At 42.2% G+C, this 24,302-nt stretch overlaps 1 protein-coding gene across 1 annotated transcript in view; it reads right to left on the minus strand.

Annotated features, from left to right (window-relative positions):
- The window catches only part of pde9ab (phosphodiesterase 9ab), a 48,753-nt gene extending 25,036 nt beyond the window's left edge, over nt 1-23,717 (minus strand). Inside the window, exons 1-8 of the mRNA XM_048615516.1 lie at nt 23,641-23,717; nt 22,782-22,825; nt 21,095-21,149; nt 20,467-20,537; nt 18,204-18,285; nt 17,715-17,796; nt 3,977-4,051; nt 1,029-1,115 (exon numbers count right to left, since the gene is read on the minus strand). Of these exons, the coding sequence (XP_048471473.1) occupies nt 1,029-1,115; nt 3,977-4,051; nt 17,715-17,796; nt 18,204-18,285; nt 20,467-20,537; nt 21,095-21,149; nt 22,782-22,825; nt 23,641-23,705 (561 nt within the window). The 5' untranslated portion in view covers nt 23,706-23,717. The remainder of the gene's footprint in view (nt 1-1,028; nt 1,116-3,976; nt 4,052-17,714; nt 17,797-18,203; nt 18,286-20,466; nt 20,538-21,094; nt 21,150-22,781; nt 22,826-23,640) is intronic.
- Nucleotides 23,718-24,302: the final 585 nt, after the last annotated feature.

The following is a 24,302-nucleotide window of genomic DNA, read 5'->3' on the forward strand; positions in this document are numbered from 1 at the left end:
GAACAGGTGGGTGTTGAATCTGGGCCTTCTGGTCCAGAGATAGAGACATTACCACTGCACCAGAACAGCCCCATAGGATCGTTGTTCTTCATTCTCACACAGTTATAGCAGAGTTAATGCTAATCAGTGATGTGCTCATGTATGGGGCCTTTTTAGACAATGCATATTAGAGCCAATTTACATGTAGGCTCAAAATCAAATAGGCATTCTGCAAGACAAAAACCAACAATGCTGGTTCGGGATTTTGCAATCTAACTGTTAACCTCTGTGAGTTAACCATCCAACAGCCTAAACAGATAATTTTATTTTTTGGATCATCAGAAAGAAGGACACTCACGTTGATGGGCAGATTTGGTCCAATGTTTCTAAACTACATTAAGCAAACTGTTCCATCCCTTGGCATTGCTTAGCATTCAGTTACACAGTAATCTCCTCAAAGTGTGTTATAAATCTCCTTCTCAGTTGAATCGATACAGATGTCAATTCGTTCCAGCAACTCAAACACATCATTACGATTTCTTCTCATTTCATGAAGTTCCCCTTATAACTAACAGAACACCTTGCATTAGTCATGGGTTGATTACAGAACTAAAAGGCCAATGCATTGCCCAGTTTCCTGCTGGGCACATTATGAATATCTGCGAACCTCCTATCAGCTTATTCCAGGAATAATGGATGGAGTTTGAGCCATGTAGACTGGCATGGATCTTTGTTCCAACCTTTTGATCCTGTCAGCGCAGGTGGGTACTGTAACTATATTAAGACAGACAGGAGGCTGGAAGAACACAGCAAGCCAGGCAGCATGTGGGGAAAAATAAAATTACCTGTTTAAGCTGTTGGATGGTTAACTCACGGAGGTTCATCTAACTATAATCTCTGTTTACATCTTTTCATCGATGCAGGGCAATGTCTGCATTGTCTATGCAACTCTTAGCTATTGGGGATGGGGAGACTTCTGCTTTTTGAAAAGTCTTTGGCATACACTCCATTTTGAGCTGTGATATTTGCCTCAAGAGCAGCAAACTTACCAGCCAGCGTTTCAGTGTGATGGGGTTCATATTAAACTCTTGCACCAGTCCCAGATCATGGTACATGTACTCCAGACAGCTGAGCATCTGCCAGTGAGGAGATATCAGTTACTCCATTCTTGAATATGTTGTGTGCTAAATAAATCTGCATTAAGAGTCTGATTTTTCAGCAGAGATGTTCACCAACTTAAAGTCAAAACTCCTGACAAAGGCATCTCACACAAACATGCTTGCACTCAACCTCCAAAAGAACATAGAACATGGAAACAGACCCTTCAGTCTAACTCGTCCACGCCGACCATAACCCCAAACTAAACTGGTCCCACCTGCCTGCTCCTGGTCCATATCCCTCAAAACCTTTCCTATTCTTATTGTACTTACCTAAATGTCTTTTAAACATTGCAACTGTGCCTACATCCACCAATTCCCCAGGAAGTTCATTCCACATGTAAAATTACCCCCATGTCTTATTTAAATCTCTCTGCTCTCACTTTGAAAATATGCCCTCTAGTCTTGAAATTCCCCCACCCTAGGGACAGGAAACCTACTACTAGCACTATCTATACCACTCATGATTCATGATCCAGAGACAGCAAGAACTGCTGATGCTGGAGTCAGAGATAACACAGTGTAGAGCTGGAGGAACACAGCAGGCCGGGCAGCATCACAGGAGCAGGAAAGCTGATGTTTCGGGTCGGGACCCTTCTTCAGAAATGGGGAGGGGGAGGGGAGCTCAAAAATAAATAGAGAGAGGAGGGTTGGGACTGGGGAAGGTAGGTGGGATGCTGAGTGAGTGCAGGTAGGGAGTGGTGGGGATTGGTCAGTGAGGTGGGAGGAGTGGATAGGTGGGAGAGAAGATGGACAGGTTGTGTCAGGTCAATGAGGCGGGGATGAGATAGAGGGTTGGTCATTGGATGAGGCCGGGGGTGGGGAGACTTTAAGACTGTTGAATTCCATGTTTAGGCCATTGGGCTGTAGGCTCCTGAGGCAGAATATGAGGTGCTGCTCCTCCAGTTTGCAGGTGGCATCACTGTGACACTGGAGGAGGCCCAGGATGGACATGTTACCCAGGGAGTGGGAGGGGGAGTTAAAATGTTTCACGGCTGGGAGGTGTTGTCAGTTGTCGCGAACAGAATACAGATGCTCTATAAAATACTCTCTGAGCCACCGCTTGGTCTCACCGATGTAGAGGAGGCCACATTGGGAGTAGCAGATGCAGTAGACCATGTTGACGGATGTGCAGGTGAACCCTGCACTCACCTATCACCATCCCACCTACCTTGCCAAGCCCCACTCCTCCTCTATTTAATTTAGAGCTCCCCACCCCCTCCCCATTTCTGAGGAAGGGTCCCGACCCGAAACGTCAGCTTTCCTGCTCCTCTGATGCTGCCTGGCCTGCTGTGTTCCTCCAGCTCCAGACTGTGCTATCCCAGCCTATCCAGCCTGTCTTTATAATGCAAACCCACTATACCCGGCAACATCTTGGTAAATCTCTTGTGAACCATCTCTAGCTTAATAATATCCTTCCTATAACAGGGTGACCAGAACCTACTGGTCAGTTATGCTACCAAGGATTCCCTTTACATTCTGACATGGTCTTTTTGTGCAGGTCGTGTAAAGACACTAGATGTATCCTTGAATTTCTCCTGCCTTCCACTGACTGGATGGGTGTTGAGGTTGTGCAGAAAATAGCTTCTATCATTTCATTGAGTTCTGAAAGAGGGTCATGTTGGATTGGAAATATTCACCCTGCTTCTCCCTCCAGAGATACTGCCAGACCTGCTGAATTTCTCCAGCAATTTGTGTCCTGCAGTTCCTGGCTTTTATTCCATTGTTGGTCGGTTTGCCAATCCTTTGGGATATAAAGAGTAATCTCTGGGACCCTGCTGTGAGCAACCTTGAAGAAGAATCATGGGGACAAGCGGGTACTGGAAAGGTAATTGTTTCTAAATTGGGTGAGGGGTGTTGCAATGTAGTTTTGCGCACACTGGGTGACCAAAGGCAGAGTTGTGGAATTGTAGGCAGGAGGTCAAGTGATGACACTTGCAGGAAAATGTCCTACCATAGGTGGTGACCTGAACGAACCAGCACTGATCTCTCAGCCCAGGGCACTCCTTTTACCTTAACTGAATCATACAGGCAGCATTGAAGTGATTGCTCATGCAAGATTTACATGTGAAGGAGAGATTGGAGAGACTTAAGCTTTTCAGCTTGAGGTTCTAAATACAATCAAAAGGGTTATTTTAAGGAACAGTGGAAGCATCAAGTAAAAGTCAAGAGTTTCTTCCCACAGTGAGCATGCGCTGGGAGTGGACTCCAGGCAGTACGGTGAAGTTGCAAACTCTGGAATTCTTCATGAAACAATGCAATTTGGGGAATATGAGGAGGAATTTCTTCAGCCAGAGGATGGTGACTCTGCAGAACTCATTGCTGCAAAAGGCTGTGGAGGCCAAGTCATTGAGTGTATTTAAGACAGAGATAAATGGATTCTTGATTGGTAAGGGGATCAAGGGTTATTGGGGGGTAAGGCAGGAGAATGGGTTCGAGAAACATATCAGCCACAATCAAATAATGCAGACTTGATATTCCGAACGGCCTAATGTTGGTCCAATATCATTTGGTCTTGTGGGGATTTTAGGGTTGTTCTGAATGGATACATTAAGATGGTCCAAATGATGCTGTCATCATCCAGGAGTATCTCATGACGTGTGACCATTCCACTATTGCTGAGTCACTCAAATATAAAAGTAACTAGTTAGACACAACAGAAGCCATCATATTATCATTTCATGACTTAAGCATAAATATCAAAAGAGACTGTTAGCCCATTCCATCTCTCCTTTCTTAGCGATAATAGACTCTCTGCTACAAAGTGACTATTACTGAGCTTTTTCATTTTAACTCATTGATCCATACCCACTACATTGGTGGCCAGCTGTTCACAGTACCTCATTGTATTCCCAGTGCCAGACATCAAACGTTGGCTTCTTCAGTGCTTCGATAGTCTCCTGAGAGAGTGTGTACTGTCAAAACAGTAAACATATTTCTCATTTGGAAAAGCAATAAAAACAAAATACGGTCAGTAATCAATTCCTGTCACAAGATATGCAGCAAGCCCTGTGGGTAATGTATTGGCTCGTCATGGTGAAGGGAATACACAACTGGGAAATAGAATGGTTTCCGCTGTTCATTTGTTCTATCTCCACCAAGGAAAACAAACTAGATTCTAGCCTTGTGCACATTATATCACTCCCTTCTCTCTTTCAGTTCCTCAGCTGGCTAGTGTCCTAGCTCTGGAAATCCCTAGTCAAGAAGTTGTCATGCCTCTGTCTCTCTCTCTCTCCTCTTCTAACACAGTCCCTAAAATTCTTCTGCTTAGCCTAATATCTCAGTATATAGCTCAGTGCCAAATATTACTCGAACTCCTGTGAAACACCAGAGGACATTAGGTTATAGCTACTATATAAAAGTAAGTTGTGTACTCAGGGGAAGAGGTTATAGTGCAGAAAGAGGTTTTAGAGATAGAGATAGACAAAGTCTAGGAGGGATTTGAAATGGAGGATGAATGTTTTAAAATTGACACATAAACAGAAGTCAATGTAGAATAAAAAGTAGAGTTGATGAATGAAAGGGATTTAGTGCAAGTTAGTTTTGTACAGTTTTGGATGAGCTTGGAATATGGTGTTGTGGGGTGGAGGATGTTAAATTTGATTAGGTTATAGCTAATTTGTAAAAACTACCACTTCAGGTAAAAGAGATAACAAGGTGTAGAGCTGGATGAACACAGCAGGCCAAGCAGCATCAGAGGAGCAGGGAAGCTGACGTTTTGGGCCTAGACCCTTCTTCAGAAATGGGCGAGGGGAAGGGGGATCTGAAATAAATAGGGAGAGAGAGGGAGGCGGATAGAAGATGGATAAAGGAGAAGATAGGTGGAGAGGAAACAGACAAGTCAAAGAGGCGGGGTTGGAGCCAGTAAAGGTGAGTGTAGGTGGGGAGTTAGGGAAGGGATAGGTCAGTTCAGGGAGGACAGACAGGTCAAGGGGGCGGGATGAGGCTAGTAGGTAGGAGGAGGGGATAAGTGGGAGGAAGGACAGGTTAGGGAGGCAGGGACAAGCTGGGCTGGTTTTGGGATGCGGTCAGCGGAGGGGAGATTTTGAAGCTTGTGAAGTCCACATTGATACCATTGGGCTGCAGGGTTCCCAAGCGAAGTATGAGGTGCTGTTCCCTGAAATCTTTGGGTGGCATTGATGTGGCACTGCAGGAGGCCCAGGATGGACGTGTCATCTGAGGAATGGGAGGGGGAGTTGAAATGGTCAGGTAAAAAGCTCCTTTTCTGTGTGACTTGATGTGCAGTCCAGCTGCCACAAGATGGCGCATCAAAGTAGTCTTTCAGCTTCCACTGTGAAACTCCCAAGGAAGCATCCTCATCCCAGTCTCATAACAGGGAGGGAGGTGGCTGGACGTGGAATTTTGCCCCATTGGCTGGCATGACATATCTGGAGGCCAGATCGTGCCAGCAGCCAGTGAACAACATTCAAGACAAATAATAAATAGGCATAATATAAATAAATAAAGATAAAGGCCAATTATCAGAGTCTGACCGCACTATCACATGGCCTCCATTGACCTGCCTACATCAGGCTGCTCTTTGTAGAGGGTTACCCTCTATAGCACTGGCCCATTAGTTGAGGCGACATTTTATTTTTCATTTTTTGAAGCTGCTGAGAGGATACTTCCAGCTGGAGGCGCCCTCTGTCTCTCTCTCCCTCTGTTGCTCTCTCCCTCTATTACCTGCAATGAGCCAGAAGGGTCAAAGGCAAGGGCCAGGTAAGATTTTCGCTCCCACTGTTTGACCCTGCCCATGCTCCCAGTAGCCCACAGATTGGAGCAATAGAGTTCCCTGCCCTAAAGCCAGCTGGCAGGGTGCCCTGGATTCCCTGTCGGGAAAGCAGCCACTGTTCTTAGTTCCCAGAAAAGTAAGTGAATAGTGAAGAAGGTTATCTCAGAGTACAACTGGACACTGATCAGATGAGCCAAGGAGTGGCAGATGGAATTTAAATTAAATAAATGTGAGGTGTTGCATTTTGGAAAGGCAAATCAGGGCAGGACTTATACAGTTAATGGTAGGATCCTGGGGAGTGTAGCCAAACAAAGAGACCTTGGAGTTCAGGCTCATAGTTCCTTCAAAGTGGAGTCCCAGGTGCTGGTGAAGAAGGCATTTGGTACACTTGCCTTTATTGGTCAGTGTACTACGTATAGGAGTTGGGAGGTCATGTTGCGGCTGTACAGGTCATTGGTTACTTTTGGAATACTGCGTTCAGTTCTGGTCTCCTTGCTATAGGAAAGACATTGTTAAACTTGAACGGGTTCAGAAAATATCTACAAGAAGGTTGCTGAGATTGGAGGGTTTGAGCTACAGGAAGAGGCTGAATAGGCTGGGGCTATTTTTTGTGGAGCGTCGGAGGCTGAGGGGTGACCTTATAGAGGTTTATAAAATCATGAGGGGCATGGATAAGGTAAATAGACAAGGTCTTTTCCCTGGAATGGGGGAGTGCAAAACTTAGAGGTCATAGGTTTAAGGTGAGTGGAGAAAGATTTAAAAGGGACCTAAGGGGCAACTTTTTCACACAGAGGGTGGTGCGTGTATGGAATGTGCGGCCAGAAGTGGTGGAGGCTGGTACAATTACAACATTTGAAAGGCACCTGGATGGGTGTGTGAATACGAAGGATTTAGAGGGATATGGGCCAAATGCTGGCAAATGGATTTAGATTAATTTAGGATATCTGGTTGGCATGGACGAGTTGGACCAAAGGGTCTGTTTCCATGATGTATATCTCTATGTCTCTATGTTATCAGGCGCGTGGTTGGGTTGAGGTCCTTAAGCCTCATGAAGTGACCACTTAAGGAGTTTAACCTATTTTTCCCTTATCACGTCTGTTGCATCTGGGATTGAACCCGGGTCTCTCAGTCCAGGGGCAGGGAGGTGGGAGTTGAGGAAAGTAACTGATGGACATTCCCACCCAGAACTTAACTGCTGAGGAAGCAGGAAGGAGGTAGGTATATCTCTGATGCGACTGCCTCATCATGTCTAGGGGAGGGGAAAATCCCATCACAGGGAAGGTGCTGCAGGTATGAGGGAGAAAGACAGGGGCAGCTCTCTGAAACTAATGCTGGAGTTACATTGCTGGTATCCTTCTCAACCGATGCCAATACATTGAATATGGACTGTGGGATATCATGGGAGTAGTAGCTGCATTGCCAGTGAGCTCATGACATTTTGACCACTGCAGAAATGCAAATTCATTGAGATGGTTTATCGATATTAATACTGTAAGGTTTGAATGAGTTGAAATCTCGCCTCCATACCATCAACGGAAAAACTCTTGTGGTGCAGCAGTAGTCTCCCTGCCCCTGAGCCAGGAGACTGGGGTTTGAGCTCCACCTGCTCCAGATGTGTCTTACAAGATCCCTGAACAGGTTGATTGGAACATGTCCATATCATCAATACATGATGCCAGGGAATTCTAAAGTGACTCAGGTTTCCTCCAGCCTATTACATCAACACAGTGTCAGCTTTGTAAATCTTTACAGGTGGCCAGATTTAAACCAGCGAGAATCTCTGGCTCCGAGTGAGAAAGGGACACTGACTAATAAAATCCAGGAGATTTACATTAATCTAACTGGAAAGCCAGGTTATGTAAGCCCATTCCCCAACATTGCCATAAAAGCAACTTACAAATGATAGTACGTGGTAGCTTTTATTCACACATCCCACAGACTTGAGCACATAACGTAGGCTGATTTTCAGCACAGTACTCATGAGAGTCAACAGTATTGGACTTTTTTTTTAATCAGATAATAAACCAAGGTCCTGTTTGCTCTCTCTGAAGGCACACAAGATCCTAAGGCTTTTTTTTTAAGATGAAAAGTAGGGAAATACTTTCAGTGTCCTGGCCAACATTTGTTCCTCTGCCAATACCAAAAACTAATTGTCTGGTGATTAATTACATGGCTGTTTGTGCACAAATTGTCATTACCTAGCAGCAATGACTACACTTTGAGACTTAATTTCCATTACACTATGCTGAAGACACACAACAATGTAAGTACTAGGCAGGTTTGATGAGGATACAGTAATCACCGCTGCACATGTGACACTGATATGCTGTTTTACAAGATACCACTTGGCAGGTTAGTAGCAAAATTAGAGTCTTGGAGTTTTTAACAGCATGAAATGAGGCCCTTCGGCCCAATGTGTCCACGCTCGTCCTCAAACCTCCATTTATTTCAGTCCCATTTTTCAGCACTTAGCCTGTAGCCGAGTCCATGGAAATTCAAGGACAGAGGCAGTGTGGATACATAGTTAGCAAGGGACAGAAGGCAACATGTGCTGTGGTGTTTCCCAGGAGTCAAAGTTGAGACTCTACTCCCTTGGATACTTATGTATGACTTTTGGAGTTGGGTAAACAGGTGCCATTTCAAAGCTTACAAATGTTACAAAATTTGGAAATAAGTAAACAATAGAACGGATCATCAAAGACTTTAGGAAAACACAGATGGATGGGTGAAATGAACAGATACATGGCAAATTAAATTCTGCATTGGTTGGGTTGGCAACACAGATTAACATCTGTCTTCCGCCAAAATGTTTTTGTTGTTAACAATTTGACAAATAAGCTTTTTTTTTGTAATGTTGATTGAGGGATAAACATTGGTCAGGACACCAGCAATAACCCTTCCGCTGTTCCTCAAAATAGTGCATAGGATCTTTTACATCCACCTGAACAGCTAGAGGAGGGTTCCTTCATTTTTAGAATTTATAGGTTTTATTGTCACATGTACTCAACTATAGTAAAAAGCATCTAACATTGTCACAGACAGCGCCATCTTAGGTACAAAAGTACCTAGGTACAAAAATCTCAGGTACAAAGTCTTATAAGAAAACAAAGTTAAAAAGGTGAGCATTACAGACCTTCATTGAATAAGTAGAGAATAAAGCAATAAGGTAACAGTTAACATTAAAGTCCTTCTTATTATAAACTGGAAAAGTAAAAGGACAAAGTTAAAAGTTCAACAGTCTTCATGTGAATGATAGCTTCAGGAAAAAGGCAGTGGTTCCTCAATATTGCACTGAAATATTAGCCCTGCATTTCACGCACTCAAGTGCGAGAGCAGGCCTTGAACCCAGTTCCTCGCAATTGAGGGGCAAGAACATGCCCCACTGAACCACAGCTAACACCTGATTTAGTGCAGAGTCAGGAGGAGGTTTTGTTGGAAGAATGAGAAGGGGCAATATTGACTAAGTTGTACAATTTTAAAGAAGGGGCTTGGGGTTTCTTGTGATGCAGTTATAGTGTCCTGGGCTCAAATCCCACTTGCTCTGGAGCCATGTCATACATGTCTTAACAGGTTGATTAAAAATAGCTACAGCTTTTAAAGTCTCAGATGAACTAAGAAACCCAAGACAATGTGCACACAAATCTTCAAAGGTGGCAGCAGGACAAGCTGAAAAGCTGCTAAAAACGCATGTCAGATTTATCATGGTTTCATTAATAAAGAAATGGTGTATAAAAGGAAGGAGGTTTACACAAAATCTTTCTAAATTAGGTTAGGCCTCAGCTAAAATAACATGATCAAATCCAGACAAAAAAAACCAAAGAACTGCCAATGCTGGAAAATCAGAAACCAAAACAAAAGTGGTGGTTAGCACAGCCACCTCACCGTGCCAGGGACCCGTGTTCGAATCCGGCCTCAGGCTCCTCTGTGTGGAGTTTGCACAATTTCCCTGTATCTGTGTGGGTTTCCTCCGGGTGCCCCGGTTTCCTCCCAGAGTATAAAAATGTGCAGTTACTAAGGCTTCCCAATGATTCAGTGGTAGATCTGCTTCCTATTGTGGCACTGAACCATATAGATCAGAGGAGACTTATAAATTGTGATTTAAAATCACGTTTCCTATTTAAGACTGAGGTGAGGGGGAGGATTTTCCCAGTGACCTGAAGAAGACCCTACATCCCATGAAAAAGAATTAAACAATAAATCCCTGCTGGATGTGTATGGACATAAGTGTGATGCCCTCCAAAGTCAAATTGCTGCTGAAGGTCAATGTCCAGGCTTATGCAGGAGTGTGTTCATTTCATCACGATTGCAGGGCATTAAAAGAAAACAAACTCAAGCATGAAGGAAAAGAGAGATGTGGAAAGTTTTATTAAGGAAGGAAAACACTGGAATTCCTGGTTTAAATCCTCTGAATGTCCCAGTGTTAATTTATTGAGGAGCATTCTACCACTTGACACTAACTGTTCTCCAATAGATCACCACAAAAGGGTTAATTCAAATGAATTCAAAAGGCAATGCCATTGTGCACTCATTGAGTGTTTTTTGTCAAGTTCAGATGCTGACTGGGGATAAACAGATGTATACTTTCAGAGATTTGAGAGACTTGCAGGGTTTAGAAAATAAAAGGTCACACAACTATCAACGTAATTTTACCAAGATCAATCCCTCCCTTGTGCTTTTTTCTCACCCATACTTTTCTCAGGAATACAATGTTGCATTAGGATGAGCATCTTTACAGCACCTCTTATGGACCAGGTAGAGAAAATTGCTTTCTTATCAACCCCTAATCCAATCTCTGGGAACGGACCCTCAACTTCCCTTCCTCTCCCAACCCTCTTCCCGTCCACCCCCCAACCTGCCTACAAAACAGTCCTCCTCGGGTTGGAGTTAGATTCGCTGCTTGTCCATAGTCAGGGATCAGAACCTCTCCTGCACCCATCTCGCACCCTGACTAACTCACTATGCTTCCAGCAGCAGCTGAAAGATTCACTCCCTTGTTAATCAAGGTCTCAGGTCACTGAAGGTAGGTAGAAGTGTGAATTTGATGCCAAAATCAGAGAAAGCATAACCATATTAAATCCAGGAGCAGCCTTGAGGGGCTGAATGGCCTCTACTGCTATGTTTATGTTATACTCAAAGTAAAGATGGGAAAGAAGCTTTGGCCTAGGGGTCTCTAGTGTGCTGTTTGTTGTTGATACAACTTCACTGTAACTCTCAGTCATTATTGTCTATACCTCAGGAGAAAAACAAGCAACAAAAAGTTAATATTACATTTCAGATTCCAGACTTTAGCTCCCCACATGATTCAGGAAATTTATCCAGAGAAGTTAAATAGCGTAGCAAAGTGAAAATTAAAGCAAAGGAAAAAGAATAATTAAATAATTCAAAATGAATGGTTTTGAATTATGGATGCAGCATGTACTAGAAACATAAACTACAGATCAATCTGAGAAAGTTACAGTTTGCTGACAAAATGTGAAACAATGGGCTGGGCTTTCATGACCAAGATGTGTAAGTGGAGCTGAGAAATTTCCTGACTTGGCAGGTCTATGTCAATTTAAAAGGTCTTTTTGCACCTCAGTTTTCATCTGGGGATGTGGGGGTGGAACAAAGTTGGGTCCACCAGCCCCAAAAACTGCCAATGAGTGCAGGTAAATGCTAAGGTGGGCTGCTTAGAAGGCTCAGCCTGAATCTCTGAGACTTTTTCCTGATAGTTTCAGATGTTGTAAGGCCTTGTAGCCCTCACATCCTCTCAACCATCACCCACTCACCTAACCAAATCAGGACTGGGTAATGATTAAACAAGGGGCAGACAGTTTCGGATAGAAGTGTCTTTTGTTGGAAAAGAACAGAAGAGAAGATTAGCAGATTTACTCCAGACAGGATGACAAAGAACCAGGCCAGGGAGTGCGTGATGGAAACAAAACGATGCAGCTAGACTCCACAATCAGTAGAACAAGGGGAAGCTTTGGGTGGATATGAATGAGACTGGATGTATGTGCTGTGGGAAATAAGTGACGTCTGGTTAACATACGGTAAATTGATCAGATTAAAAATTGAGTATGTGAATTAAGGGGTGTAAGGGATGACAACCTATGGGATTTGCCAGAATTTTGTCTTATAATGTTTCAGACTGACTCTCCTTGAGTTTGCATGAATAAACTATTGTAATCCATACAAGAGGGCGCTACTGGCTTGTCACCCCATTTCACGTTTAGTGTGCCACCTCCACAGTCACTATCCACTATTGGCAGTCACCAGGATCCATTTGGAGATTGGAAACATAACCGAACAATCTAAACAAGTTCTCACTCATGCCCACTTGATTTTGAAAAAAAGAATTCCATTCGTAAAATACATTTAAGATTTTAAATCCTCTTAAACATTCAATATCTATTAAAAACATAGGTCTATTCAGTAAGCACATCAAAAACAACTAATCTTTAAAAAATGAAAGATCTGTGGATTCTGTAAATCAGAAACAAAACAGAAATTGCTGGATAACCTCAGCAGGTCTGGCAGCACCTGTGGAGAGAAATCAGAGTTAACATTTCGCGTCAAGTGACCCTTCCTCAGAACAGCTAATCTTTAAACTATCAATCATAATGTGAACTCAGTGCCTACCACTGAGTAGTGCTTTTCTTAAGCTTTTTAAACACAGCCCAGTCCATCATGCAAGCCAACCTTACATCCATTGACTCCATCCATTCTTAGGAAGGCAGCCAACGTAATCAAAAACCTTTCCCACCCCAGTAATAATCTCTTCCAACCTTTTTCCATTGCGCAGAAGATACAAAACACATGTACTAACAGATTCAAGAACAGCTTCTTCCCCACTGTTATCAGACTTATGAATGGACCTCTCAAATTTTAATATTAACTTTAATCTCGCTCTCTGTGCACTTTCTCTGCAGCTGTAACATTGTATTCCTCGCTGTGTTCTATTACCCTGATGCACTTTGAATGGTATGATTTGCCTGTACTGCACGCATAACAAAACTTTTCACTGTACCTAGGTATATGTGACAATAATAAATCAAATTAAATATTCATAAAGGCCTCAGCTATAATAATAGACCTTGAGAAATGTTAACAAGGAACCTGTTGAAACTGCAGAAATAGGTTTTTAACTTAGACCAGATGGTCTGTCAATTAAAACAGTCCAGTTGGTGGAGGAAGGTAGTCTGTTTGAACTCAATAATTTCAAATGGCCCTGCTGAGTCCAGGTTTCTGGCTAACTTGATTCATGCCTTGCACCATAGACCATTGGATTTGTCAGAAATTGGAGCTGGACTTTGGAATCCAACCCCAACCTGCCACCATTAAAAGTTTCCAACTGTTTCCTTCTCTACAGTTACTGCCTGACCTGCTGAGTGTTTCCAGCAACATCGAGCATTGTTTTAGATTCAGTGTTCACTTTTGTCTCTGCTTGTCTCAGAAAACAGGCGATTTGAATACGAATGCCTGATGTGTATAAAATAATGAGGGGCTTGGATAGAGTGGATAGGGAACATCTGGTTCTTCTAGGGAGTTTGGTAGCTCAGTTGGCTGGCCTGATGCAGTGGCGCCATCTGCATGGGTTCAATTCTGGCTGAGGTTACCATGAAGGATTCTCCTTCCTCACCTCTCCTGTCACCTGGTGACTTTCAGGTTCAACTCACCACCAGCCGTCTCTCTCTCTCTCTCTTTCTCAAATAAGAGAGCAGTCCTATGGTCCCTGAGGACGATGGTGACTTTACCTTTACCTAGGCCAGACGTGAGGGAAAACATTTTCACTCAGAGTTTGGCTGAGGATGTCTGAAATTTGGTGGTTGAGGCAGAAACACTCAACTCATTTGAAATTAAACATGGATTTGCACTCAAAAACCATAATCAGTGATGCCATGGAGCAGGTGCTAGTGTAAAGGACTGGAATGGACTCATGGCTAGTTTAAACAGCTAGTATTGACATGATGGGCTGAATGGCATTTCTGTGATGTAACCTTTCGATAGTTCTTTCGCCTGTCAGAATCTTGAAAATTTGATGTGAAGCATAATGGCAAAGAATTAATTTATCAAGGGATCCAAATAGAAAGGTAAATCTAGAGCAGGGCTTCCCAAATTGGAGTCTGGCACCCCAAATCGGGTCATGAACTGAAATTTCAATGTTGCGAATGCCACCCTAGAAATCTGACACAGTTACCCTCAGCAGTGCCCCTGCTCAAACAGGGCTCTCTTCCCCCTTCCTCCTCTTCTCCCAAACCCATTGTCAATTCTCATCAAGGGCTTATGACACTAATCAAGCCTCAAAATGGGGTCATAGTAGGGAAACATTTGGGAACACTCTGGAGAGATAGCTGGAAAATAGATAGCATTTCACACAAGGAAACATCCACAGACATGTGCAATAATTTACCGAAGGCGACAAAAAGGATGTTAATAAGTTTCAGAAAGGGAAAAAATCTTCTGGAGAAAGAATAATGGGACATTTGGTGGGAAGGTATACAGATGGGTCTGCGATCTAGCGACTGTTTTCATTAGACCTTTCTCTGTTTTAAAACTCTGAGCTAACACAGGCTAGTTGGCAGGACAGAGTATTAACTTCTAATATATATTCCTGGAGCTGGCAACTACATCAGTCAGACTGGACAATGCAGTGAACATGGAAACAGATTTTAATCAAAAGCTGCTTTTTATATTCAAAAGGATCCAATAATAGTGTTTGATGTTTAGCATGGCTCTATCTCAGTAAGAATTCATCAGATCTGTAAACAAACACCCACTCAGTACCAACCACATATAAAATCTGCACTGCATCAGTTCTCACTTTTTAATTGAGTTCGGTGCACCATGTGCACGACAAATAGAATTTATTTTGCTCAATAATACATTTTAACAGCCTGTATTCAAAATTAGACGAAAGATGAGGTGCAAGGTAAAATGATAGAGAAGCAATGGCTTTTTAAGGAGATAGTTCATAAGTTGTAGAGTCATAGAGCTGTAGTGAGCATGGAAACAGACCCTTCGGTCCAACTCATCCATGCCGACCAGATATCCTAAATTAAACTAGTCCCATTTGCCCACATTTGGTCCATATGCCTCTAAACCCTTCTTATTTATATACCCATCCAGATGCCTTTTAAATGTTGTAATTGTACCAGCCTCCACCACTTCCTCTGGCAGCTCATTCCACACACACACCACTCTCTGTATGGAAAAAAGATGCTCCTTAGGTCCCTTTTAAATTTTTCCCCTCTCACCTTTAACTCTCCTACCCTGGGCAAAAGAACTTGCTATTCACCCTATCCATGCCCCTCATGATTTTATAAACATTTATAAGGTCACTCCTCAGCCTCTGACAATCTGTTCCATTGAGGAATAAAGACTATGCCAGAAGAATGCGCCATTTGTTTCTAAATAAGCAAGGATTGGGTGATACTAAATTGAAAGAAAATGTGTACAATGCTGCAAAAATTAGTGATAGGTCAGAAGATAAAGTAAAGTTTTAGAAACCAGCAAAGCATGACAAAAAACAATAATGAAGAGGGACAAGGAAGAGAAAACTAACAATACACATAAAAACACTAAGTTTATAAAAAGGAAGAGAATATCTAAAGTAAGCATTTTCACTAAAGTTGAGACTGGGAAATTACTCATGGAAAATGAGGAAATGGCAGATTCTTTCAACAAGTATTTTTGTATCTATCTTCACAGCAGAAGACACAGAAAACATGTCATGAATAGTAGAAAATCAAAAGGCAAAGAAGAAGTTTTGTACTGTTGTGAAACAGCGGGACTCATCAGTCTTAAGTCCCGTTAACGTTCCCATTACTTTTTCTCTTGTAATCATGATGGTTTATGTTCCTCCTTCCATAGTCATAGTCATAGAGTCATACAGCACAGAAACAGACCCCTCGAACAGACCCTTTAGTCTGTTCAGGTACACAATTCTTTGAAGTTTGTGTTCACATGTAGACAAGGTGATTAAGAAGGCATTTGGCATGCTTGCCTTCATTGCTGAGCCCACTGAGTATAGAGTTGGGACGTCATATTGAGATTGCACAGGACATTGGTGAGGCCTCTTCTGGAGAACTGTGTCCAGTTCTAGTCACCCTGTTATAGAAAGGCCGTTATTAAACTGGAGAGGGTTCAGAAGAGATTTACCAGGATGCTGCTGGGAATGGAGGGTTTGAGTTATGAGGAGAGGCTGGATAGGCTGGGACTTTTTTCACTGGAGTGTAGGAGTTTGAGAGGTGACCTTATAGAGGTTTACAAAATCATGAGGCATGTAGATAAGGTGAGTGACAGGTGTATTTTCCCTAGAGTGAGGGAAACAGGGGCATATTTTTAAGGTGAGAGGAGAAAGATTTAAAAAAGACATGTGGGGCAATTTTTTTTATATGGTTCACGTGTAGAATGAACTTCCAGCTGAAGTGGTGGATGAGGGCACAGTTACAACATTTGAAAGATATTTGAATAAGTACATGAATAAGAAATGTTTGGAGGGATATGGGCCAAGCACAGGCAGGTGGGACTGGTTTAGTTTGGGATTAATGGTGTCGTGGACGAGTTGGACCGAAGGGTCTATTTCTGTGCTGTATCACTCTATGACCCTATGATTATGGAAGGAGGAACATAAACCATCACGCTCATAAGAGAAAAACTAATGGGAACATTAATGCAACTTAAGGCTGACAAGTCCACTGGAAATGATGGGCTGCACTCTACGTCCGAAATGTTTAGATCCCAGCAAATTGGAAAATGTCAAATATACACCTCTGTTCAAGAGGGAGACAGGCAGCAGGAAACTATACATCAGCTAGACTAATGTCTGCCATTGAGAAATGTTAGAACCCATTATTAAAGTTATTAACCAGGATATTTGGTATATCAGAACACAAGAAGGAAGAGGTGCCATGCCAACAGTCCTGATGAAGGGTTTCGGCCTGAAACATTGACTTATGTACTCTTTGGATTCTGTCTGACCTGCTGTGCTTTTCCAGCCTCACACCTATAGAATCTGGTTTCCAGCATCTGCAGTCCTTATTGTCTCCAACAGTACAGATGTTGGCTGTTGGCATGGCATCTCTTCCTCAACTATATAGTGCAATTCCTGTAGCCTTATCACAGGAGCCTCCTACCACAGTAAAATAAAGGCATCTTGGACAGAGGAATTGTCCATCAAGTCTCGGTTTATTCTTGGGGTTTCTGTGGCCCGTCTAAACCATTCAACCACATCAGTTGTTGTGTACTTGGCTGTGCAATACCTGAACTGGGAAGATCCACCTCAAACCATGTTGATCACTGAGCAGAGAGGAACATTTCTGGATATTGGAAGCCTTTCCACTCAACTCCAGGTAATTGTGTTTTGACAATTCCTCAGCGATTGAAGGATGTTTATAACTGCTCCAAGCTCGTCATTTACATAATTTTACCAGTTAAACTCCAGCAGATTGGCAAATCTGGAATCTTCAACTAATGCTAGCCTGTGCCTATATTCTTTGGACTTAGATATTGGGATTTCTGAATAGTTTAAACCTGCAGTTAGGTTTCAATTGGTCAGACACCGGGCTGGTAAAAACAAAACATAACATTTTGCATCTCTACACAGCATTCATGCGTACTCTGCTAACATTCACAGAAAACAAATCAAATAAGCCCCTGTTTCCCAGCCTTGACTTCAACCAGTCTCCTTTCTTCTCCTAAGACACCTTAAGGGTCTAGGCCCGAAAAGTCAGCCTTCCTGCTCCTATGATGCTGCTTGGCCTGCTGTGTTCATCCAGCTCTACACCTTATTATCTCATAGTTATCAATGTGTTCACTCTTTTATCCTATAAACCTGACTAGATATACTTTAGTTGAATAGTTACCTTGGGATATTTTGGAACATCACGTTGCAGAGGCAGTTTTATAGGCTCCTCCACGATTGTGTGTTTGCAAGATGTGTTTGATCTGGCAGAAAGGAAAAAATGTAAACATTAGGGACACTCAGGTGGTCTCTGATCCAGGTATCGGCTGTGGTTCAGTATTTATATTTGCACCCAAATCAGAAAGGTAGTCAAATCTCACTTAAGACTTGAGCAGATAATCTGGAATGGCACTGCAATGGTGTACTGATGGAATGCTGCACTGTTGAAAGAGAGAGTAGCATTTTTCCAGTGAACTGTTCAACCCAGTCCCTGACTGCTCTTACTGGTGCCTATGTGAGATTCAAATAGTGCCACAGGGTTCCATTAAAATAATTTAATTTCCAGTCCATTCCTGACATTAGCTGGTGGCACTGACACTGTTTGTTTTATCATAATGTTTTCCTCTTATTAGGTGCAAAACAATATTTATTGACTACTTAGGTCTCTCACCTGCTGCTCAATGACAATTCATCCTTAAGTATCTTCAGGTCATTCTTACATTTCTCTATTTCCACCACCTTTAAACCTTCCACTGGAAACAAAATGGAAAATAACAGACACAAATTAAATGGTGTAGAAAAAAAATTGATTTTGAACTCATATTGTTACCATAGTTAAAGGCAAGATCTGAATTTTATGCCTTTTTTTTCTATCTTGAGATGTCAATTTCTGTTGGAGTCTATTGACAGCACAGGGTTGAGTTTTGGTGCTAAATTTCTCTCCTCCCATCTCTATTGCCTAAAAGGACTGTAATATTGGTTGACTTGAATGTGTCAATATTTTCTCATGATGATGTTTGGCCCAAAACCTCCAAGTTCAGTCAATATGACCAATGAATCAGGAGGAAATAAGAATCTGATGGACCTATGGCTTTATGCATGATTTCTCTGTGTGTGAGATTTATTGGGGTAACCCAGTAGTATGTCATAAAAGTATTGTTTCTCAGCCTCACATCCCAATCTTTTTTTTTCTGTTATCTCATTTCTCATTTGTACTCAAGGATTTGAAAATGAGGGCAATTTTGCACTAATAAAGGCACCATCCCACCAAGTGCCCGATCTCAAGACTTCAAAACCCTTACGGAGAAAGATGTCCAAGAAATTCAAAAGCAAATTTGCAGATGATACATCATCGCTGAATTATTTTGTTCTAACCTGACTGAATTTCTCATGATACTGGACAGTGGAGTAAATAGGTTCTCTCTATTAAATTCTAGCGTCATCTTAAAAACCTCAAAATTCGAAGAAATGAGAGTTTTCTCTATTTTATAAAAAATAGGCCACAGCATCATTTTAAACTTGCTTAATTTTTCAGGAAAGGTAACGCACGGTGACTCAGTGGTTAGCACTGCTACCTCACAGCACCAGGAACCCGGGTTCGATCCCACCCTCTGGCGACTGACTGTGTGGAGTTTGCACATTCTCCCCGTGTCTGTGTGGGTTTCCTCCAGGTGCTCCGGTTTCCTCCCACAGTCCAAAGATGTGCAGGTTAGGTGGATTGGCCATGCTAAATTGCCTGTAGTGTTCAGGGATGTGTAGATTAGATGGATTATAGGGGGATAGGTCTCAGTGGAATGTTCTCAGGGTCGGTTTGGACTTGTTGGGCCGAAGGGCCTGTTCCCACACTGTAGGAATTCTATGAAGTAACAGTTAATGTTATTTCAATGTACATCCCATCTCTTCTGTCTTCACCCTATTAGCAATCCACAAATATTGGCCACCTTCACATACCCTATCCAAGAAGACATTCTTCATGTGACTTCAGACAGAGAGTATTGACAGTTTGACTATGACCACAATCCTGTTCCATCTTAATACTCAGGTGTAAGCAGCTTTCAGGAGTATCCATAGTGTTGGGGCCCTGCCTGAGTTAGTCCCTGAGCCGAGAAGTACAGAGACAACTGCTGCAATGTTATTACCCTTGCTTAGAGCATTTAACTCTGCACAGCCTGGAGACTGAAGGCTGGGATCTTTCTAGGCTGCACTGTTCAGCAAAATGCAGTAGACAACTGAACCTTCAGGGCAACCAAAACAGGATTCATTTATCCTGAAATCTTGAGACTGGTGGCATGATTGATGTTGATAATTCTGCTGCTTCCATGTGATTCGCCATTGATAAATACTCACACTTATTGCAAACAACAAATAACATGTGTGCCACAAGCAGTTTAAAACCTGTGGAGGTTGTCTGTGAGGCTCGTTAATCTCAAATTCTTCAGGACTGCAAAATCCCTACCATAATAATTGGAAGTATCAGACCAACAGTCTAGAAATTCAACAGTTAATTCCAAATTACTACTTCAATTGAATCCTGGTTAAAAATAGTAGGTTACTGTTGAGTGGCTTCTTGATCTAATTTGTGTCTGAAGTTCATGTCTGAAGTTTAATGTCAATTTTGAAAGAGGCTCTTTGACTCCAAATAACTTTATTGTTCAGAAAATGGATAATCTGCACCTCCATTCATATTGACCATGAGTATTGCAACTGCTAATATCTGTGTGATTCATCGGCCTAGGGAAGAAACCAACTTTCCCTCTAAGCCATGAGGTCACACAGTCACTCCAAGGATCAGAGCTTCACGCACAAATAAAAAGCTGGAATGTAGGAGGAAATCTATCCATTCTATTGCCATGACATCCATCGCTATTAACACCAATACTATCTGCAGTGGGCTGCTTTAAGTTGTAAATGAAAGGTTCAAAATGCCAACTTACATTCAACCCTCTTTTCCAATGCTGCCAACCTGCTTGAGATTTCAGTTTTCAGGTCATTGACTTTGAAAATTCTGTAAGAAAAGCAAACTATAAACAGTTACAGAAAACTCAGTGCATCTGGTCACCTTTGCATTTTGACTTGTCCTGCTCAGTTGCTGAAACACCATCATACAATTAAGCTGTAGCTTATAGGTTCCTCTACTATCTTGTGTTAATTAAATATAGACACTGAATGGAAAGGAGTTTTCATACTCTCATGAAGGGAATTGGAGACTGTCATCTTTCTTGTTCTTGGTAATGCCTTGGCTGCCTTCAGTCTTTTAGCTGCAGAATGCTTAATGGTCCAGAAGGGTAAAGAGAAGGTTAAGTACAATGAATAGTTGACCTTCGAGGAAAATCCTCGATTCTGAACTGCTATCCTCGACCACGACCAAAGTGTATAAGTCTGAAAAGTTTGGATACTGTGATGTCCCTCATGTTGGATTAGGTTTCTAACATTCACTGTCCCAGCTCATGCGATCATGGGGCTATCAGTTCCACTGGATCTGCATCCCAGAATAGGCAACACCTTCAGCACAAGAGGAAAGCAAATTGTTGAAAATTCAAGGAAAGAATAATGATTGGTTACCTTGAAAACTGGTCGGCAACTTGCGTCAGAACATTTTGCATCAAGTCTTCTTCTTCTAGATGTACAGAGAAGGTGATTGATGACAGACATTAGAATGTTGGAGGCTTTTTTTTAACATTTCTCAGTTTATCCACTATCCCTTGGTGTTCAAAAATATATTCTTTATTATTTATTCAGGGGATGTGAGCATTACTGGCTGGACCAGCATTTATGGACTATCCCTAATCGTCCTTGAGAAGATAGTAGTGAACTTCCCTTTTGACTCAAAATGCTATTGGGCAGCTAACTCCAAGATTTTGACACAGTGACGCTGAAGAAATAGTGTTCTGTTTCCAAGTCAGGATGGTGAGTGGCTCAGAGGGAATCTTGCAGCTGGGGGTGTTCCCATTAACTTGATGCCCTTGTCCTTCTAGATGGTAGTAGTTGTAACTTTGGAAGGTGCTATCAAAGGAGCCTTGCTGAATTTCTGCAACGTATCTTGTAGATGGTACACACTGCTGCAGCTGAGTGTTGGTAGTGGAAGGAATGAACATTTGTATATGTGGCACAATCCATCAAAGACTTGAATATACTCAATGACTGGACATCCACAAACCTTTGAGCAGGAGAATTCTGAATATTCGTAACCTTCTCAATAGAGAAATGTCTCCTTATGTCAATGCTAAATAATATTCTTGGGCTATGATCTGCTGTTCTAGACTCTTTTGCCAGGGTCATGACCTGTCAGAGTCTAACTTCGAGGTCTAAGAATTTTAGAGATTTCAGTAAGATTGTTTCATTTTTGTAAATGTAAATTTTCAACTCAATGTTTCACCACAGGAGAAATACGCTCATCTCTGGCACCACAAAGCTGGATATTATGTTCATCCAACAGCAAAGTTCAGCATGTGGATGGGGGCACACAGAATGAAGTAGGTGGATTTTCCATGTCCTACCTGCACAATGTCAAACCGTCACAAGTTATATTAAGTGGGTGTTTCGTGGCCTATTTACACTTGCTGTTCACACTTGGGCCTGTTGAATCCCATAAGAGTGCACTTAATGGCCTCATCCTACACCCCCACCCCCAACAATATTTTACCAGTAGCACTGGGGGTTAGGGTGACTCCAACAGGAAGATTGGCTGCTATAGCTGTGTGGGTTGGTGTTAGCTAGGTGGGGGAAGGTAGAGGATGGTGGGGATAGGAGGAAGGTGGGTGCAGGTTGACTCCTTAACAAGCCCCTTTAATCCAATCAGAGGCAGTCTGTCAAAGGTCATTCCACCCCTCCCTCTTTAATGCTGGCCTCAGCCCCACCACCCCTCACTCAGGCTTCCTTTCTAAGACCCCTGGCCCTGGATCTCAGACCCACACACAAAGGAACCCAGTTATCTGTCGTCGCACCATTTATGACTGGTACTGCTGGGACTACAATGCTGGCAGCTCAGTGGGACTTTCCACTGAGATGGGGCAGAGGTCGTTTCTTAAAGTTATTCACACTGCTCCCACCACTACTTTATTGAGGAGCAACTATTGGTACTATGGCCAAGCTCCCCTAAACCTTTTGCTGGGATGGGGTTGCATGGGATCCATGGCACCTCATAAACCCCAGCGTATATAAACCATGTGCTGCATTTGGCACTAATTTCTAGCAGGTATCCGTTCAATATTTCTGTAGGTACATCAACGGATGTGTAAAGAGTCAGTACCTGTGAGCTGTCTATCACTGAGAGGGACCACTTTGTAAGGAGAACTGGAAACATAAAGGAAACAGAGATTAAGTAAACATGTTTCAGAGATAGTTGTTCCATGGCACTAAGGTGACTGAAAGACTTGTGTATAATTCATGTGTGGACATTGGTGGCTAGGCCAGTACTTATTGCACAGAGGCAGCTAAGAATCACCATGTTGTTGGAGGCCAAGAATCACCATGTTGTTGGAGGCCAAGAATCACATGTAGGTCAGACCAAGTGAGGAAGGCAGCGATATCAGTAAACCAGATCGGTTTTTGATAACATTTGACAGTGGTTACATGGTTGCCATTCAGCTACTTTTTATTCAAGAATTTTATGGAATTCAAATTTAACCATCTTCCACAGTGGGATAGTGAACCTCTGATATCCCGACTAATATCTTGGGGTTCTGGGTTCGTAGGCCACCAGAGTATATCTATGAATTGCTCAAAGTATATATTTACAAATTCTGATGTAATTACAGCACTTTTGATAACATTTTCTTGAACATATTCAATGTACTTTTTAACATCTTAATGTATTTAAAATCTGTCCATTAGAGGGCGTGTCACATCCTAACAAAAGGAACATGCAATGCACAAATTCAAAATGGTGATCCCTTGTATGTATATATATATATATATACCCTAGAGAGGTTTCTGATTGACTTCATCTCAAAACAAAGTTGATGAGCTGGAGAAACTGCTATCCAAGTTGCCTAGTTATAACATTGTCTTGTCACAATATTAGTTGTCCTCCATTGGTTTTACTGTGTAGATGTTACACTAGCATTGCTTTGGTCTAAACCTTCATATAAAAGTTCAGATAATCTTACCTTGCTGAGTTAGTTGGCATAGTTGGGTCTATGGATATAATAGCATTGTTTTGGTCCATGAGCATGATCAGTGTGTTCCTAAGTAACAAGACAGAATAGAGAAAGAGACAGATTCTTCATTGATAGGTCACATACACATTTGTATACTTGATTTTCCTAGTCAGGACAGCCAGCAGGAAATAAGGGGAGATGGTGGCATGGTGGTAATGTCACTATATTAGTGATCCAGAGGTGCTCAGGTTAAAACCCCTGTAGATGTGGGTTCAAATCCCATGCAGATGGAATAATAAATGAAAACTGGAATTGAAAGTTAATCTTAGTAATTGTGACCATGAAATTGTCATGCATTTTCTTTTGTAAATACACACCCAAATCACTAATGCCCTATTTGATCATGCCTACATGTGACTCCAGATCCATAACAAGGTGGTTGGCTCTGAAATAGTCTGAATGGGTTTAGAAATAGATAGGTGTTTGATAACCAGAATGGTCCAACTGGTATATATGTTATATTTATAAATGGAGCAAAGGGCCTCTTTCCATGCTGTAAGACTCCATGACTCTAGAAGCCATGCAGAGGCATTACGGAAGGGTAATAAATGCTTATCTCATGAAATAATAACTCTTAAAAAAGTCCTCGGTTGCCAAGAAAGAAGAAATTG

Source organism: Rhincodon typus, chromosome 32, assembly GCF_021869965.1.
Source record: "Rhincodon typus isolate 14 chromosome 32, sRhiTyp1.1, whole genome shotgun sequence".
NCBI lineage: Eukaryota > Metazoa > Chordata > Chondrichthyes > Orectolobiformes > Rhincodontidae > Rhincodon > Rhincodon typus.